General features: G+C 39.5%; 1 protein-coding gene across 1 annotated transcript in view; it reads left to right on the top strand.

The window, feature by feature from the left end:
• Positions 1–20,072, top strand: part of OCA2 (oculocutaneous albinism II) — a 178,297-nt gene that overhangs the window by 56,203 nt on the left and 102,022 nt on the right. Inside the window, exons 11-14 of the mRNA XM_009882100.1 lie at positions 1,058–1,114; positions 2,144–2,268; positions 5,846–5,984; positions 16,831–16,963. Of these exons, the coding sequence (XP_009880402.1) occupies positions 1,058–1,114; positions 2,144–2,268; positions 5,846–5,984; positions 16,831–16,963 (454 nt within the window). The remainder of the gene's footprint in view (positions 1–1,057; positions 1,115–2,143; positions 2,269–5,845; positions 5,985–16,830; positions 16,964–20,072) is intronic.

Below are 20,072 nucleotides of genomic sequence, written 5' to 3'. Positions count from 1 at the left end.
AGTATAGAGATGTTTCCCTTTTAAACATTTAGTTATTTTTACTTTACTGAGACATGTTATGATGAAAATATGGGCCTTAAGGGATTTATCAAAATGAAGGATGGTCAGACCTCTGAAGGAGACTGTTGAAAATGTTGAGCCTTTTTTTTTTTTTTTAAATCTGTAAAATCATATTGATAACATACTAAAAACATCCTGAGGTCTATAAATGGAAAGACCTGTTTAAGAGCCAAGTATTATCACTCTCATTTATGTTGTTAATTTTGTTTACTCAAAACCTTCCTCAAACACACTCTGCTGGAAAAGTGGTTTTCTTTGTCTTAGTCAGTGCTGTGTTTGGAGCCAAAAAAAAAGCATACCAGAAATGGAGAAGAACTATCTGATTATATTTTAATAATAAATTATTTTAATCACTTTGCCCAGAGCTTTTTATGGTAAAAAGAGTTGTCCAAGTGTTATTACATTCCAACAAAAATATATACAGTACACAGAGACAAAATTAAAATGATCTGTTGCCATTCTGAGCTCTTCTTGTTTCTTGACACTGGTCCCCGCTCCCCACCCTCCCAACAGAAGAAGAAAATAAACAAAAAAATCTATTGGGAGCAAAGATGGAAGGACAGGAAACCTCACAGAAATGCGGGAAAGTCCTCCAAGGAATTCTTGGAGTCACTATCTTCTGCACTCTGTAGAGCATTACTGTATGTTATGTACTTAATGTATGATGCCCACTTGGTCACTATAAATTTTACAGTACTTTACAGTTAAGTACAGTTTACAGTACTTAATGTATGATGCCACTTGGTCACTACAAATAAAATTCAAACAGACTAGTATGACATTTACAGACTGTTTATGTTGAGAACTAAGTTTCACCAGATGATGCATTAATAAGAGATATATGGCAGCTGTAGTAGGTATCCTAATATGAAGGTCATCATATTCTCAGAGCTGTGTCTGATAAGAAGGACTTTTGTCAGTATCACAAATTGCATCACTTTGTTTTTGTGGAATAATTCAGTTGCAAGCTATGCTCTTTTTCTTCATCTTTTGGTAGATGGTTTTGGTGGCCATATTTTCAGAGACTGGATTCTTTGACTACTGTGCAGTAAAGGTAGGCTTGTTTTGGTACTCTTAATTATTATTGGATTAATCAAGTTAGTATTTAATCAAATCTGTTACACCAAGAACTGCCTTTGAAGAATCCTTTCTTAGGGCATTGTAATACCTATCACATCAGAAATGACAGCGGTCAACTTGTAATTTTGAAAAATCTCTTAGGGATGAAAGGAAGCCCTTAAGGCAATTCTGTTTCTACAGGAAAAAGGCAAAGGCCCCCAGTAGGGTACACAAGCATACGGACAATATAAAGCAGAGCTATTGTACTGACTTCCCTAGGACTGCAGTTCCTCTGTAACTGGAATCTGTATTTATGCCTGGTGGTGGGAGACAGGAAGCATGGGAAATATCATCAGCTTTATGATCACACATGAAAAATGGCCACAGACCTTTGCATTGTAGCACAACCAAACATTACATGTAAAGAGTGATTCTATTGGATTGGTTGTAAAGCAAGTATTACCCATGGTGAGGGACTCCTTCACCTGCTGCAAAGCTCAATTTTCTTGAGAAGGATGGAAAGAAAGAAAACAACAGTGACAAGGAGGACCGCTTTGAGCACATAACCCCTAAACAAAACATGGGTGGACACAACCCCTGCCTACATAGATGCCCAGGTTGTGTAGCCCCGGCAGTGCTGCTCTAAGGATGGGGAAGGTGCCCCAGTGTGTGGAGGGGGTGTGAAGTCTGAACCATGTTAGCCCACCCGGGCAAGCAGACAGAAGCTGGAGGCTCAGCCCCGCTCCTGCCACAGGCCCCCTTCATGCCTGGAAGGGCACCATAGTGTGTCTTCAGACTTGTTTCTTCCTCAGCATGATGGGAATGTTTACCCACTTCCAGGAAGTATTTCTATGTTCAATTAATTAATATTGGAGAGAGCGCTGTTGGAAGTGCACGGAGTATTAAATGCTCTGACCTCACCGTTGCCTCATCTTTGGTGAAGTTGTTTTATCTATCATTTTTTTAAATTAAGCTGGAGTGATCTAGTCCCTTAATTTTGTTTCTATTTGTTTGGTTTTGTTAGGCTTATCGATTCTCTAGAGGCAAGGTGTGGGCCATGATTACACTTCTGTGCCTCATTGCTGCAATTCTTTCTGCATTTTTGGACAACGTTACCACTATGCTGCTCTTTACTCCAGTAACCATAAGGTACTTTATTGTTACGGTTTTGGACTTGTTCTTTTATGCCAGCAATCAGCTGTAGACATGTGTGCAAAAGGCTTGTTTGGACTTTTTTTGATCATCTAAATGGAAATCAAAACTTCAAATACTCCCATTGTAGTAGAGTAAAGAGCTAATGTTTTCAAAGGGTTCAGTTGCCTTTTCCCGTTGTGTTAATAGTGAGCACATATCTGAAGCCTGTTACACTGCCTTGGCAGCTAACTACTCTGGTTTGTCTCCATATCTGAACTGCAATAGCATATTGCACTAAATGCGCCGTAGTAGAGGAATTTTTTTTTGTGTGAGCAGGGAGAATTTTTTAATTAAAGCTGCCTTGTCCTTTCCTGGCTAGTATCTATATACAATTTTAGATAGTAATTTATGTTTCAGTGAAGTTCTTATCTCTTCTAGTACCAGTGACAAAAAAATTTAAAAAATCTCCAGATTTCAACTGAAAGCTTTGTTTCAGTATATGAGACTCTGAATTTTCTTCCTTCTGGTGATCATGACATTCGTACAGCCACTGGTTAATTCCACAATTTGAGATTAGTTAATTGGAACTCTTAATAGAGAACAGTGAATTTAATTACTTCAGATTTCTGTGAATTAGTAACACGTGATTTGCAACTAAATTTAATCAATGTGTGATTATAAATCACTGTTTAACCTGAATTTAACCTGTGTCTGGCCAGGCAAATCTGGTTAATCCAGTACAGCTTCAGAAAGATCTGGTGTGTTTTTAAAATCCTGATCCTGAGTGATGTAATGTTTGCAGTTATTAGCACATTGAAGTACACAAAATACTGTTAAGACATGCTCCCACTTAAAATGTAGTGTAAAGCAGTAAACCCCAATTTTTCAAGTGGAATTTATTCTAGATTGGGAAACAGCTGGTGAATGAAAGCTCCATTTGTCTTCTGTCCAATTATATTTTGAAGAGATCACTTTGCCTTACTCCAATCAATAATTTCACTTCTAGCAGTAAGCAACACTGGAACTAGTAAACACCAGTTTTCTGTAGCTGTGTTGCAGAATATTTTGAGTTAACTCTAACTGGGAATAGACTGAAGTTCAGACACCAATGTGTCATGAATTACTGTTCACAGGCAAAAATACTGTAGCATTTATTCTGTTTTCAAAGCATCATAGGTTGAAAGGGACCTTGAAAGACCATCTGGCCAAACCTTTCATGCAAAAGGGAGCCTAGATTAGATAATCTAGCATCCTCTTCTGTTGCATCTTGAAAACTTCCAGTGATGGGGATGCTACCACGTCTCTGAGGAGGTTGTTCCAGCAGTTAATTGTTCTCACCACAGAAAATTTTTTTCTTATGTTGAGATGAAATCTCTCCCAGTGCAACTTGTACTCGTTGCCCCTTGTCTTCTCTATGTGGTTCCTTGTGAAGAGAGAGCCTCTGCCTTTGTAGCCACCCTTTAAACACTGTAGATTTATGCTAAATGTATACTTAGCACTTTAGTTTTATAATAAATGAGTTTGTAATACTGAAGAAGGGGAAACTCAGTATGCGGGAAACATTTGTATCTGAATCACTATCAAAGCTAAAATAAAATTTTATCTCACCTAGTAAAACCAAATAATTGCCTATTTCTAAAAGCTTCATGCTGGGGGTCAGTTTTTATTTTTATCTTACTGCCATTGTCTTCAGCCCTTGTCTACAGCTTCACTATGTTGCACTGTGCTGCCATTGCCATGGAGATAAAGCTTGCAGAAAATCCTACTGACTCTATGAATATAAGGATTAATATTTTGATTAATAAGGCATAAAACATGGTACTTGTTTCTCTCTGCATTTTGTAGTAAGCTATTAAAAAATTAATAACTGCCCCTTATTAGCTATAGTTTATTTTCAAGATACTTTGTTATTGGGAACTGGAAAAGACTAATGGTTGTTCACATGGGAAATTATATACCCAGGGTAAGTAAACGGAAAGTTTGATCCTACCATATAGCTAACACATTTTTATAGTTTCATACTTTGGGCTTAGCCTTTCTTGGCATACATCAGAGGTTTGTTCTTCAAGCTATCACTAGGCCAATCAACAAGAAAGAATCAATACAGAAAAGTTAAGGTTATATTTTGAATAATTCAGAAATCAAGGAGTGGTGTATTTAAAGTTACAAGTACAATTGCGGTCTTGTACCACAATTGGTACAATTGGGCCAGTTGTACTAAAAAGTACCCTTTAACTGTGTAATTTTATGCTGTTGGGGAAATAGTGTATTTTTGCACAGTTATTTTGTTCTGGAGTTCTTATGTGCTGACATATGTGTCATCTGACTGGGTTTTTTGAGTTTTAAATTGACACTCGTGGTGACAGTGTAAGTATATCAAGTTAAGCTTTTGTGCAATACACTCTTTTCTCTTTGAAGTATAGGTTTTAATAATATAGACTGAGACTGAACAGTAAAGCTCAACTCTTCCTTCAGGGAAACGTGATGGCACTACAGCAAAAGGAATCCTGAGAAAGCTGGCTGCCCAGTCTTCCCCCATTCCCGTATTCGGCAGAGGGGGCAATAATTTAAGCGTGGACTCCATCTTTACACACTGGAGCAACGTTTTGATAAGCCACGTACAGAAAAGCAGTTGTTCCTTGCTGCAGGGAGCTTAGGTGTGACCTTAACTTTCAGCCTTTAATACCATGGCACAAGTTTAAAGTCAAACGTGTACTTCAGAAATGAGCGGATTGTGCAGATCTGTGCGTAAATGTTATTTGTGCAAATTGAAGTAATCTGTGTGAAGATTACTGTGTGTAACTGGGCTCTGAGTTGAAATGGATCATGAGGTTACTGAGTCAATCCCAGTATTTGCCAGAGCACTTTAAGATGCTTCCTATTGAAGAAGCATTTTAGTTTTTCTTTTTAAAGATGCATCTTACTAAAGAAGCACTAAATATTTTTGAACTACTAAAAACATTTTGAGATTTGTTTAATAGTGAGGAATGTGTATTTTCTACTCTTGTTGGTTTGCAAATAGAAATACTCATGGTCAACCTTTAGAGAAGGGGAAAAATAAGAACGGAATAAACCGGATAAACATAGGCTGAAAGCTGAGGTCTCTAATAGATGATTCATGGCTAATAGGTTGTCTGCGCATTCCTCTACCGCTGCTCCACACATGAAAGTTAACAACTGATGCTGAGTGGTTGCCCAGAATAGTTTTCCATAGGTCAGTGTAGCCTGGCAACCATGGTTTAAAAAGTTGTAAGGTCCTGAAAAATTGAAAGGCTACTTTCTGTGTACTCTGACTTTTGTAACAGTCAATTACTTTTAATGAAATGTTTTTTAAAATGCATCAATTTTGTTACAATTAACTATTGCAGTATAAATGTGAAAAAAAAATATCTTTTTTTGCATTTATATTGCTATAATTAGTGTAGCGCATATAACAAGACTTTAACAATACACACTCATACGCGCACACACATAAATATTATCCTGCAACTTTTCAGTGAAATGACTGTACTTTGTAAATTTTATAAATTTTAAGATTTAAGGTAATTTAGTCATAGGGTAAGAGGTTAATTTCATTCTCTTTATGCCACAGGCTCTGCGAAGTACTTAATCTTGATCCTAGGCATGTCCTGATTGCAGAAGTAATCTTCACAAATATTGGGGGTGCTGCCACAGCTGTTGGGGATCCTCCAAATGTGATTATTGTTTCAAAGCAGGAGCTGAGAAAGGAGGTATGTACTGCAAGCTCTTTGGCTTCTAAAATTAAGTACTGATGTTGACTTATGCGGTGTTGAACCTTCTCTTTCCCCAGACAGCCATATAAACAGAACATAATCCACTTTTTCTGCCACATTATTTCTTTAGAACAGACAGAACAGAGCAATCTCCTGGGGACAAAATTGTGATGAATAGACTTTGTGATATGCACTGAGAATACCAGTTTCACTTTTTGGGTTTTTTTTTGGTGGTACTTGGGAGGATTTCCTTGTTAATGGCAAAGTGAAGAAGGAAGCAAAACAATAGAGGGCTGTAAAGAGACAGCAGCAAGTTGGAAAAAAAGCAAAACGTGAAAATGAAGATGAAAATCCAAACTTTTTTTTCAGAGCAAGCTTTCTCTCAAAAGCGAAATATATTGCGACAATTTGATTCCTTTTCAGAAATTTCAAAGCAGAAATAATTGTCCGTATGCAAAACCCTACAATGTGAGAGGCTGCATTGTCCCTGTGGACCCATGGCATACATGACTCCGCTGCAGGCAGAAACTTTGTCCTTCAGCCACAGCCTGTGGGATGTGGGGGGTGAGAGGAGAGCGGGGGCTCCTCCCCTGCAGCACGGGCCGCAGCTGGCTCCCACCGCCTGCCAACGCTGTGGTATCCCCAGGCTGCAATGACAGATTTTAACTTCCAACATTTGGCTCTTCTATTTATGGATAAAATATTTTCATTTTGCTGGGTGACTGGTGCCAAAGGGAAGGCTATGGTGGCCTGTTCTGGGTGGGACTGCAGGACTCCAGACACCTGCTGGCAGGATGGTCCCAGTCCCACCATCTCCTCCCACCAACATGGCCCTCTCTGCTCTCTGGATAGGCAGAGCCACTGCTGGTGGGTGTTGACATTTTCAGCCTTCAGCTTCTGCCTGGAGCTGGTGTTTGCTTGTTTTCCCCCTGCTTTCAGCTATGCCTGCCGCCCCTGAACAGGAGGGCACCCAAATCCCACTTCTGCCCCTGTCACTGTGGTCTCCGGTATCCCTTGGTGCGTCACCCGTCTCTGGTGTGCTGAGGGCAGCAGGGAGGAAACGCGGTCAGGATGCCATGGGCAGCCCCTCCTGGGATGGGGCAGCTCTGCTCCTCCTCTGCCCCTGCACCACCACCACCAAGCAGCACAAGGGGCAGTGACATAATGGGCAAGTCTGTAGGGATACCAGCCATGTGTTTTCTGTTTTGGCCAGGTGTCATAAACACCCCAGATAAATAAATTTTAAGCAATTCAATGTAGTGTATGGGCTAGTGTGAATATACCTGTGCAAGTGGGATGAGGGAATTGTAGTATAAAATTATGGATTTATTTTTTTTTTTTTAGACAATTACGTTTCTATTCGTGTACCAAAAAAAGGATGTAATCTAATTAACTGAATATACTCAAATTGGAAATATACTCAGGTTGGAAAATGTCTTTGAAAGTTCATAGTATTTAATAAATTGAATATTTACCTTCAAAATATTTGAAATGTGCTGCAATTAGTTTGCTTGGATGATGACTTTGGAGACTGTCATGATGATGACTTGGATGATGACTTTCATGGCTGAGGATTTGATAGTTAAATTTTACATTTTTAAATATGAAATCTGTGCAACTATTTAAGCCTCCTTTTCTAAAAGAGAATAATTAACACCTGCCATGCAGGTCACTTTCCTAAATACTCAGAAACACATCATGTCTGTAGAACCTTTAGAAGTGGCTATAAACATGGGAAGCAATTAAGCAATCACATTGAAAGGAAACAATTTTACATTTCTCTTGAATGAGATATTGATAATTTTAGCAGGACTCGGATGTATAAATATCCTCGCAAATGTGACATTATAGCAAATTCTGTACTTGAAACAAGCGCAAAAACTTTCCACATGTTTTCAATATCTGGATTGTTGTCAGATCTTTTGCTGCATCACAGAAATAAAGATGAAATAAAATAGATCAGATTCAACACAGGACCATGGGACTTTTGCTTCTTCTTTCCTATAGTCTCATTTGTTCTATGTATATATGTATAAATAAAAAAGGGTGAAAGAGCTATTCTTGGCTCTGAGGCTGGTGGCATGGACTGGCTTATGTCCTCAGTGCTTGAGGCTCACCCCCTGGAAAGGAGATTTGCCTGGGAGAGCACTGGGAGGAGTAACTGGGCAAAGCCAAGAGTGAGGGCAGGGAAGAAACTGGTCCATCTGGCCTCTTACAGTTGAACTGTTGAACTAATAGCTCAATTCCTAATTTTGTCCACCTGCTCTAGCATGCTCTCTTTTAATCAGAAGAAGAGACATAGACATTGTTATCTTGTTTCTGAAACTACTTATAGCGAAGGCTGCTGTGAGGAAGGGTTATATGATCAACCCTAAATCTGCCTCTAAAATGCATGGGATGTCTGCTATTTTGTACCAAGTAAAATTTATTCTTTTATTTTTTAAAAGCGTTTCAGGTAAAAGTTCTTGAATGCAATAATGTAATTTTGGAAACAGAGCTTCATGCAGTATTTTTTATAGTGTCTATTATGATGTTTTCTACAAAAAATATCTGGGTTTTACCTCTTATTGGCATTATGGTCATATATTTGCCATTTTACGATTTTTTTTTTTCTCCTTGATAATGTCATTAAAATTCCCCTTTTCATCCTCTTGCACTTTTTTTTTTCAGTGTTATTTTTGGATAAGAAGTACAGAAGTACTTGGACAACTGCCCCTGTAGGAGGCTGAATAGTGTATTGCACTATGTAGATGATGTTTTTTTCTATTTTATTGCTGGCCATCAGGAGGAGACTTTTACCAATCTTCCTGAACTTTTATTGTTGTATGTCAGCTTCTAAAAGCAGCCTAGTAAGATACTGTGCAAGTTTACACTTTCTTAGGAAACCTTGGATTTTAAATCAATACAAAATGAAGTGCAGCCTTGTTACTTTAGGTGCTGTTATTGGGTTATAGCGTTAGAAATGCTTTACTCTTTGTTCACTGTAGTGCTGGAAAGATTTTTTTTCCCTAGGTTCTGGGGAAAACTCATGTCATATTAAGAATATTTTATTTAAAGTATGTTTGAATAAATAAGTTTTTTGTTAGAGTTTACTCATTAAAATGTAGGGATAAATCTGTTTATTTGTCTTGAGATGCAAATGGACTTTTTCTTTGTAGCTGTGGTTAATTCATAATACTGACGTTTTCCTTACCATCATGCCTGGAATCAGTGGAACATTTGCATAATGGGGGAAGAAGATTTGTTGTACTCTTGCTTGTTCTTAGTTGGAGTTGGAAGAAGTCTCACACAACAGCATTTATGTTGTGATATTAGGCAAGGAAAATAAGAGTTTTCATTAAAAGCAAATGGAAAACTCATTCAGTGAATACAAAATACAGAACTTTTTTCTTTTATTACCTTCAGAGCACTGCTACTGAATGGCCATTGTTAGCAAAGCTATATTTTTATCTTGAAGAGATATGTGCTTTGGACTTCGGGAACTCTGTTTTCATATGCACAATAGGGCATGAACCGGTTCAAAATGGTCATTGCTTTCAGAAAGGTTGGGTGTTCAGTTCTCCACATTTGGGAACTTCACGAGTATCTACAGTCATGCCTTTGAAATCAGAAGTTGCTTGTGCTCTAAGCTTAGGCTGTGATTACAAGATCTTTAGAGAATGGATAGTGAATAGGTCTCCAGAGCAAAAACGATGGTGTGAACACAGCTTGTAAGAGTGTATCATCTAGCTTTAATCTGTCTAAAAGAGGTAACGATAAGAGCAAAGGCAGTTTTAGCATGTGTTAGCCACTAGATTATATCCTATTATTTACTGTCATTTTTAGTATGTGATAAAGCTTGTACTGTTAACCTGATGTTTGGAGAGGATTTTGGGTTTTCAGCATCCCCCGCAGAGTTATTCCTGCCATTTAACAGGAATTTCCTGGAAAATGGTCAGCCATCAGGTTATCCTGTTTTGCCTTTTGGAGACTTGCAGCCTTCATCCTGAAATTTAGCATGATACCATATTAGCTGGTTATATTTCATGAAAAATTGTGGTACCAAGAATTTATAAATAGAAGTAGATAACTCTAAAAATGGAAGAGAGAAAATCCTATTTATGAATCTATAAAGGTATTTCAAGCACTAGCAGATTGTGAAATGGATTCCCATAGTTTACTAGGCTTTTTTTATTGAGTTTGCTGGATACAAGGTTGTTAAAACTTTTAATCAATTTGTAAAACTCCTGCCCTTTCTGTCAATATTTCATTGATTCCTGTTCTCAAGAAAAAAGTGAAATCCTAGGTAAGGTATATGAAGTAGAACTTATGGTTTATGGCTAATTTCAGATTTTTTTTCCCCCCATTTCTGCATGTAGTAATCATTAAAGAGTATAGTGCAAGCCAAAAAAAGTAGGTTTGTCAATGTCTCAGATAAGGATTATTTTCATGTATTTTCATGTTAGACCATCGGTGATTTCTGGCTCAGCAATGTCATGAGCAGTTCCTCCTGACACAGTGTATATCTCAGTCACTCAGCCAGAAGGGATGTTTAAACCAGTGTAGAAATAATAGATTACTCTTGCTCATCCTCATTTTATTAATTTTAAAATATTAGGTGAAGGGTATTCTGTCTAGAAGCACAGTATTTGCTACTCCCTGAATTGCTGCACCTGGCTATAATTTTTGCTTTCTCTTTGCTCTAAAATGGCAGATTTCCTCTTGGAAAGGTCTGAATTACTAGAAGTTAATGTCACACCTCCAAAAGTGGTAAAAAAAAATAATAATCAGGACGACAGAAAATTAGTATTTTAGGAAAAGAGTATGATACTTCCTCCTTATATGAAATGGTTATATTTGACTTTGCATTTGAAACTATAAACAAGGAAAGATACCCACTCTGTTTCAGCTCTGAATCTGTAGGTGTTGGAGACTTTAGGCTGCTGTCTTGCTAAAACAAAATCTTTAGATTTTCTGTCGAATGGGGAATGGGAGAAATTGAACACAATCATCATAGCCTCAAGGAAGGGACGTTTGAAGCATGTATTGTATTTATCTGATGGACCGAAATCTCCTGGAAGAAAAGTATTTCTTGCCTATTGTGCGTGTCAATTCTATTTCAGTCTATTGTGCAGGAAAAAGAAAATCTTTATGAAAATGACATTTTGTTGTATGCAGTAGACGTGTGGAGCCCTTCAATGTGTTGTTACAATGCTGAATCCTGGCCCCAGCAGTGCAGAGTTCTCAGGAGGTATAAAATGCATTATCCACAGCCGCAAAGTGTATGAATGTGGGCTCTGTGGAGATGCTGCATGCCCTTTCTAGGGTGTGGGAAAGGCAGCAGGAGCAACTGATGAAGTAACTGTGCCACCATCTTGGTATTCTCTGCTGTATCGTTTGTATCTGTGGTACAATGTAAACCCTTTAGTCTCTCAAAGTTCTCCAGTCTCTTAAAGTTCTCCAGTTCGCCAATTGACTACAAGCTACCTGACAGTGTCTGGTGTGAAATCTGACTTCTCCTCCCCGAAAGCATATTCCGTGTGCTGCAGAGAGGCTGGTGCTAAGCACCCAGCCCTAAGCAATCAGGGTGGGCAGTCATCTGTTTTTCACTATGAGCCCTTGTGATATCAGCCATAAAAAGGAGTGCACTTGCTAGTCCTCAGCCTCCTCATGGCTACAGGGTGCAAGTTGTCCAAGGCTAGCCATCGTCAGGGTTCATTTTTACACACCGGCTCTTGTGGATCATTGCAGGGAGGAAAGCCAGGAGCAAGGGAAGGGAAGAGAATTGAAGCCAGCCTTGCACTATCACAGGCAGTACTGTCATGCAAGCTCTTACCTGAAATAAGCATGCTCCATGTTAGAAAACGATTTGTTTCAGCTGAATTGGAAAGCTGTTCTGCAGTCGCAGCAGAGCAGCATGTGTTCTTTTCCCCCAGGGATCTCAGAGACAAGGAAGATCAATAGGGTGATACTATGAAATTTAACAAAATCCTGAATCTCAGCTCAGCTACTGTCTTTGAAAAGTTTGGGTAAGCTCCTGGATAGGTTGACAAAAAAAATCTAGTAGACAATTTTTTTCTCTTGTGATGGTGTCTCCAAATCACTTTTATGGTTTATCTATGTCAACTCTTATATTATGAAGCTGTGTTATTCCTGATTTATTTTTTTTAAGAGTATTGCGATCCCCATCTCATTTAAATTCCTTTCAACTATCTGTCAAACCTCAGACCTTCTTATCCTCAGCATTTTAGTTTGCTTCTAGGTTGATGTGATTTTCCTTTCCATTCCATAGAGAAATTAGTTTTGTGGGTTTAAAGCAGAACATTTCTAGTGCTGTATTTTTTCTTTGAGAGGCTTCTGCACTGTGACATTTCAGTAAAAAAGCACAATTGTTTCAGTCTGAAATTGGTGTGATAATCAAAATGTAGAAGCAAGTGACTTTGTATAATCTTTGCGCTTGTTTGCAATAAACCACTTGAATTTTAGTCCCATTAACATACGATGGAGACATCACATAAACTCGAATTTCCAAGAATTCTTTGGGTTCCTGTTAATCTTTTTTTTTTTTTTTTTTTTTTTGTTTTCTACATTAGCAATTAGCTTTATGCCTGAGTATCTCTGCAGAGAATTTCTGCTGGCATACTCTGCCTGGGAGCTGGCATCCTTTTTCATGATGTGGGCACGCTGCTGCCAGCCTCAGAAAATCTTCATGTCCACTGCTCTTTTGAGACTAGGTTGAATGCAAAAGTAATTTGCCTGGTTCTGGTAATTCTGGGTTGAGCATATTCTGACCATCTCTAATTACTTTATGGCTGCTCAACTAGCTGTGTCCCAGTCATTTCATTTTTCAGAAGGTAACACTTTTTCCAGTTAGATTTAGGCATTGCTGTTTTAGCTGATGTAGCTTCAGTGTTTATATACCTTAATTGCTTTCAGCTTCCTACCTCTCCTTAGGTCATTTTAGAGACCATACAAAACTGAATACTTATTTTCCATACTTCCTGAAGTGTTTAATAGCACCTTGTCAATACTTGAGCAATGTCCAAATTGTGCTTTTAAGAATTCTGATTTTTCTGGCCAAAATTTTCTGATTTCTCTTTTTCGCTATAATCTTAGAGGCAACCCATATATAAATTAGATTTGTTGTCAATTTTGAATGATTGTAATTAAGGAAATACACATGGGGGATATGGACTTTATATACTTTGGGGGCAAGTCTTACAAACATTAAGCCTTTGCAGAATTTCTTTTTTTTTTTTCCCCCTCTATTTGTAAAATTCCTAGAGTTATGAATGTTTATTTCATCCTTCATGGAAATGTCTCCTGTAGCTCTGAATCTTGCCTTGATGCCCAGAGGTCAATCTTTCTGAGTATTTATAAAAATTGACTTGTGAAGTCTGTCTTGCAGAGATGTCAGACATTTGACTGGCTGACCTATTATGTAGGCAAACTGAATGATGTTGTATTATTTTTGGTTGTGGTATCATGTTTTTCTGTCCAGTTCTTAAAATAATCTTATTCCAATTCCTGAAGCACCTTCTTTCTACTTTCATAAAAGAAATGGCAGTAGCTGAGTTATAATGAAAGGCCAGAGAATGAACAGGTACACAAATTTATCTTTTAGTGGCTGGAGAGCAGAAGAGGTAAGGAGTCTATTATAAATAGCAAATAAGGATGATTTTCAGCTAATGAAGTTGAAACCTGTATTTTTCATAGGATCAAATTCTAATCCTAGGTCTGCATATTTATAGCTGAGATTTATTTAACTATCTGCAAGCTATGGATTTTTTGCAAAAGAGCACTAATCTTTATCTGGCTACAAAAGTTCTTTATGACTTTAATCAGTTTCTTGTGTTGCGTATTTTTTATTATGCCCTGTGGTGCAATAGAGAAACTTAGAGAAACTTTTTTTCCTTTTTTGAAGCAGAGAAGTTTTGGCTGGGACATTTCCACATAAATTCTTTCAGTAGGAGGCAATATAGCTATCTCTAATTTGTCTTGGCATTATGGAAAGGTCTATAGGTAGCACACAGGTATTTGGTAAAAGGCATGTCACTATCATCCTTGCAGAGACATAGAGATGTGGCACGGGGAGACCCCATGACTTTCTGGAGTCTCTGAGAAATCAGAGGATTCTCTGAAAATTCATTTTGGATAACCTGAGCTACCCAGGGCTTGGACCACGCTTTCTTCCAAATGTCACAGAACTGCTCTGCTGGTATCACCAGTTCAGACAACCTCTTCTCTGTGAATGTAAGACAATTCCTTGCTACCAGAGTACTTGGATGTGATCCCTCTTGGAGCTTCACAGACAACTTCTTTTCGACAGGGTAGTCATGAATACTTCAGAAAATCTCAGCCCAAAGGCTAACCCTGATCCACTACAGTGTATGTCATATGCAATCCACCCCTCCCTCCAAGCTCAAGATTGGTGCATCCCTAGGAGCAATAAGAAGGGCTTCTTCAAGTACATCAATAGTAAAAGGAAGACTAGGGAAAATGTGGGCCAGCTGCTGAATGAGGTGGGTGCCCCTGTGATGGAGGATGCAGAGAAGATGGAGTTACTGAATGCCTTCTTTGCTTCAGTCTTTACTGCTAAGGCCAGCCCTCAGGAATCCTAGACCCTCGAAGTAAGAGAGAGCAAGCCTGGAGAAAGGAGGACTCTCCCTTGATCAAGGTGGATTGAGTTAGAGAACATTTAGGCAAACTTGACACCCACAAATCCATGGGCTCTAATGAGATGCACCCACGAGTGGTGAGGGAGCGGGCAGATGTTATTGTGAAGCCACTCTCCATCATCTTTAAAAGGTCATGGAGAACAGGAGAGGTGCCTGGGACTGGGGGAAAGCTAATGTCACACTGATCTTCCAAAAGGGCAAGAAGGAGGACCCAGGAAACTACAGGCCAGCCAGCATCATCTCCATCTCTGGAAAGGTGATGGAACAGCTCATCCTGGATATCATCTCTGAGCATGTAGACGAAAAAAAAAGGTATTGGGAGTGGTCAACATGGATTTACCAAGGGGAAATCCTGCTAGACCAATGTGATAGCCTTCTGTGATGGCATGACCGGCTGGGTAGATGAGGGGAGAGCAGTGGACATCATCTACCTTGACTTCAGCAAGGCTTTTGACACTGTCTCCCATAACTTCCTAATAGGTAAGCCTAGGAAGTGTGGGTTAGATGAGTAGACAGTGAGGTGGATTAAGAACTGGCTGAATGGCAGAGCTCAGAGGGTTGTGATCAGTGGTGCACAGTCCAGTTAGAGGCCTGTAACTGGCAGTGTCCCCCAGAGGTCAACGCGGTGCTGCCATACAGCAAGACCTGGACAGGCTGGACAGTGTTGGGTGGAGAGGACCCTAATAAAATTCAACAAGGACAAGTGTAGGGTCCTGCCCCTAGGGAGGAATAGCTCCATAGACTAGTACAGGTTAGCGGTTGACCTGCTGGAAAGCTGCTCTGCAGAGAGGGACCTTGGAGATCTGGTGGACAACAAGTTGCCCATGAGCCAGCAATGTGCCCTTGTGACCAAGAAGGCCAGTGGTCTCCTGGGGTGCATTATAAAGAGCGTGGCCAGCAGGTCAAGGGAGGACATCCCCCCCCTCAGCTCTGCCCTGGTGAGCCACATCTGGAATACTGTGTCCAGCTCTGGGCTCCCCAGTTCAAGAAAGACACAGAACTACTGGAGAGACTCCAGTGGAGGGCTATAAAGACGATCAAGGGAATGGAGCACCTCTCTTATGAGGAAAGGCTGAGGCCTGGGTCTGTTTAGCCTGGAGAACAGAAGACTGAGAGGGGATCTCATCAACGCTTATAAATATCTAAATGGTGGGTGTCATGAAGATAGGGCCAGACTCTTTCCAGTGGCGCACAGCAACTGGACAAGGGGCAATGGGCACAAACTGCAACACAAGAAATTCCGTCTAAACATGAGGAAAAAATTCTTTACTTTGAGGGTGACAGAGCACTGGAACAGGCTGTCCAGAGAGGCTGTGGAGTCGTCTTCTCTGGATATATTCAAAACCTGCCTGCATACATGCCTGTCCAACCTGCTGTAGGTGAACCTGTTTTGGCAGGGGGGTTGGACTAGATGATCTCCGGCGGTCCCTTCCAAGCGCTACCATTCTGTGATTCTGTGAGTCATGGAATAATTCAGTTGAAAGGGGCCCTGGAGATCGTCTAATCCAACGTCCTACTCAAAGCGTGGTTAACTTCAAAGTTTTAGGGCGAGTTGTCATTTTTCATTCTTATTGCTTAAAACAGTAGCTTTTTAATATATTCTGTATAACTTTTTTGAGAACTCCTTCATTAAAGGGTTTCATCATGCAAAATGTAAATAAATGTGTCCACTTATTAAGCAGGCAGAAAAATAAAAAGACTATTGACACATAATACTTTTATTGTAGAAGAATATTAGTGAATTTAGATTAAAGCCTGGTTCACATAGAATTATTGTAAAAATCCATGTTGTCATCAGTTTGAAACAAAAGCTGGTCATTAAAATTTAACTGTTTCTGTGAGTCACTGTGATTTAAAATGAATTTACAGTGATTTAAGTGATGAAAGTGGAAGTTAATGATTCAGTTTAGGTTTTTTGTTTTCTTTTTTTTTTCTTCTATCCATGTCAGGAACACTAAATGTGTTTCAAAGTAACTCATAGTGCTATTTTTTAGCTCTGTGAATTAAATTGTGATGTGGCTCCTCTCTTGAAACAGATGAACTACAGCATATACTGTACTTGGAACTTACTTCATTACTTTGTATTTATTGTTTATTGCTAAAATACATGTAGTTGAATACTTTTCCCTGTAGAAAATATAGGAAAATAACTCATTTTTAATTCAGGCTTTCATTTTTATTTCCAGGGATTGGATTTCGCAGCCTTCACAGGGCACATGTTTGTTGGCATCTGCCTTGTTGTTCTGGTCTCCTTTCCTTTTCTCAGACTTCTTTACTGGAACAAAAAACTTTACAATAAGGAGCCAAGTGAAATTGTTGGTAAGTGTCAGTGTGAAAACATTTTTATTATCATTACACTGAATATGTGCTAAATAGAAACTGAATAGTGCCTACTGCAATGTCGTCCTCAGATGGAAGTGCCCATTCTCCTTCAGTCTCTGAACATTAATTTTTTAACTAATAATTCAAATTTTATTTTTAGTCATGATATTTTCTGACTTTTAGAAATGGAAGTTTTTCTGGTGTTAAGGTTGAGGTGTTGACATGAATTATTAAACATATTTCAAAATTTATAGGGATATTTTACATCATTTATAGCCACAGGCTTGAATATCAGGGTATTCTGTATCACAACAGATAACATCTGCTCAGAGTGCTGAGTTCACAACATAGCTTTAGAAATATCCCAGGTTTCCCTTACGACAGGCATACTGCACTAATGCATTCCCTCACTGCTGCTTTTCTTCCACTGGATTTTTTCAGCAATCTTTTCCTGGTCTTCGGTCAGTGAAGGGCATTTTATCAAGAGTAGAACTTTCCAAGTTCTTTCCAGATTGCCTCTGTGGCTCTTCAAACCCTAAATTTCTCTGGAGTATAATTTCTATAAATCTGTAGGACTAAAACGATGTCTTTTTTAGATTGCTCACCTTGCTATTGTCTAAAAGTCTTGATAAAGCTGTTTCAAAGGCTGTTGAGTATGCTGGTCCCTTTTTGTCTTCATGCTTTTATGCCTTTCTATTCAGCTGTGTTGAAGTTTTAACCAGTGTTCTCAGGTTTCTGTTTGAGTGGTGAAACTTATTAATAACTCCCAAGTGTTTACAATTTCTTTATAAGGTAGGAAATAATGCACTAAGTATAATTTCTTAGCAAGCTTTGAACAAAGATAGTGGAGTATAACTGTTTCTTCCCAGGGATTGATGTTTCTTTCACTTTTGGCTGCAGAGACTTAGGATCCAGGCTTCCACTGACGATGAAATAGATTTTTTATTATGCTGCATGACATCTCTGAACCTGTGTGTGTGGAGTCTGTTTAGCATGGGGAGGACAACTTTTGATATGGTTGATACAACTTGGCTCTATTTGTAATCTGTGGAGAAAGATAAGCCCCTCTAAAGACTAGTGTAGCTGTCTACAACAGAACAGATATATTGCAGACCCCAGCAATTTACTTCTGTCTTTTTGAATATAAGGGGAGTCCAAGGTGACTAACTCAGTGGTAGAAATCTTCATGAGAGGTAACTAATTTAGGCAAAATGAGTACCGCTTGTAGTGACTTGCCTTGTTCCAGGGAAAATTACCTTTAGGAGTAGGATTCTATTAAAAAGAGAGAAGCGACAGTCTCCTCAGTGGATTGCACCATGTCTCTTGAATCCCATATGATAGAAAGGTCAGAGAAGAGACTTCATGGCTTAGGACTTTAGCTCTTGTGCAGACGTTTGGTTTTGAGAGACTTCAGTGCCCATTCAGCACAAGGTGCCCTGAGCCTACCTGTTCACAGCTCTAAGGGCCAAAGTCTTTCCCAAGTATTAAGAACCAAAGTGTTCTGAGGTGTTCTAGAGGTGATATTACCTAAATGTTTTGTAAGAGAATTAAGGAAAATTTTCCTTCTATGTATTTGCTTGGTATGAGATACGCATTTTCACTACTGTGCCATTGTAAAACAGCTGAGGCTTTCTGCACACTTAGAGATTTGATCCTGAGAGCAAGAGAAACTCAGTCCCTAAAATGCATAGATATTTCCCTATGACAATACAAAGTAAGGTTTTTCAGAAAGCCATCAAGAATCTTCTTTTCCCACCTTCTTGTACCAGAGAAGGTTCTGCAAGAAGTCTTCCTTACCTAGTAAATAAATCTATTGACTATATACCTCTAGGTCAAAGAAAGAAAAGGCTTGATTTACCAATAGACAAAAAAAGATTGGAGACTTCTTGATCACCTCAGTTTACACTGCACCAGCTTCATTCAAATAGCTAGAATTTTATATTGGGTCCCCGGAATGCCTTTAGAAAAAGTCACTGAAAATCGGTAGTGCTAACATGTAGAAGGGGATGGTCTCCTCTCCTAGCCATAGATGTGCCTTAAATATGTCAATTTTAAATAATTAATATTGAGTATTGTATTATGGGAAGATATCATTACCTAAAAAAGAAGTCCATAAAAACCTTAATAATAAGCATCACGAGCTGTGTATCACGGGTGAGTGATCTTCCTACTTGTCTGGTCAAAGTTAACACTCTGAAGAGAGGTGAAAAAGCTATGTGATATACAATATCCATCCCCCACATTGTTCCCAATAGACTACAGAAATGCGTAATCTGAACAAGTGGGGAATTGGCTTATGTTCCTATTTTCCTATTGCTCCTTTTCTTCTTCCTACTGGTGGATGAAAAGCTGGACATGAGCTGGCAATGTGTGATTGCAGCCTGGAAAGCCAGCTGTATCCTGCGCTGAATGAAAAGCATCATGGCCAGCAGATCAAGGGAGGTGATTCTGCCCCTCTACTCTGCTCTGGTGAGACCCCACCTGGAGTACTGTGTCCAGCTCTGGACCCTCAGCACAAGAAAGACAGGACCTGCTTGAGCGTGTGCAGAGGAGGGCCACAAAGATGATCAGAGGGCTGGATCACCTCTCCTATGAGGAAAGGCTTGAGAGAGTTGGGGTTGTTCAGCCTGGAGAAGAGAAGGCTCTGGGGAGACATTAGAAATAGATGAAATAGATTGGTGGAGCCATACCCTGAAGCAAAGGCAGCAGGAAGAGGCCCTATGAGAATTGGATGATCCCCTACCCTCCAGTCACCAGACAGAAGGAGGGGACTCAAGGGATAAGGGGGCGTGGAGTCAGATCCCTCCTCGGAGAGGCAAGCGCAACCCCTCACGGCCCCCCTCACCATCCCAGTTGCCTTTGCGTAATAGGTATGGGGCTTTGGAAATAGAGGACAACACGACTGAGGATGGAGAGCATGATCCAACCAGTGAGTCGCCCAGGGCTAGTCACTCACCCCCACGCCTTAGGACTTCCTCAACCAAGAAAGAAAGGAAGGTAATTGTAGTAGGTGACTCCCTTCTGAGGGGAACAGAGGGCCCTATTTGTAGACCTGACCCATCCCACAGGGAAGTCATCTGCCTCCCTGGGGCCAGAATTAAGGACA

The sequence above is a fragment of the Charadrius vociferus genome, unplaced genomic scaffold (assembly GCF_000708025.1).
Source record: "Charadrius vociferus isolate BGI_N301 unplaced genomic scaffold, ASM70802v2 scaffold273, whole genome shotgun sequence".
In the NCBI taxonomy this organism is placed as follows: Eukaryota; Metazoa; Chordata; class Aves; order Charadriiformes; family Charadriidae; genus Charadrius; species Charadrius vociferus.
This window is presented reverse-complemented; position numbering and strand designations above follow the sequence as displayed.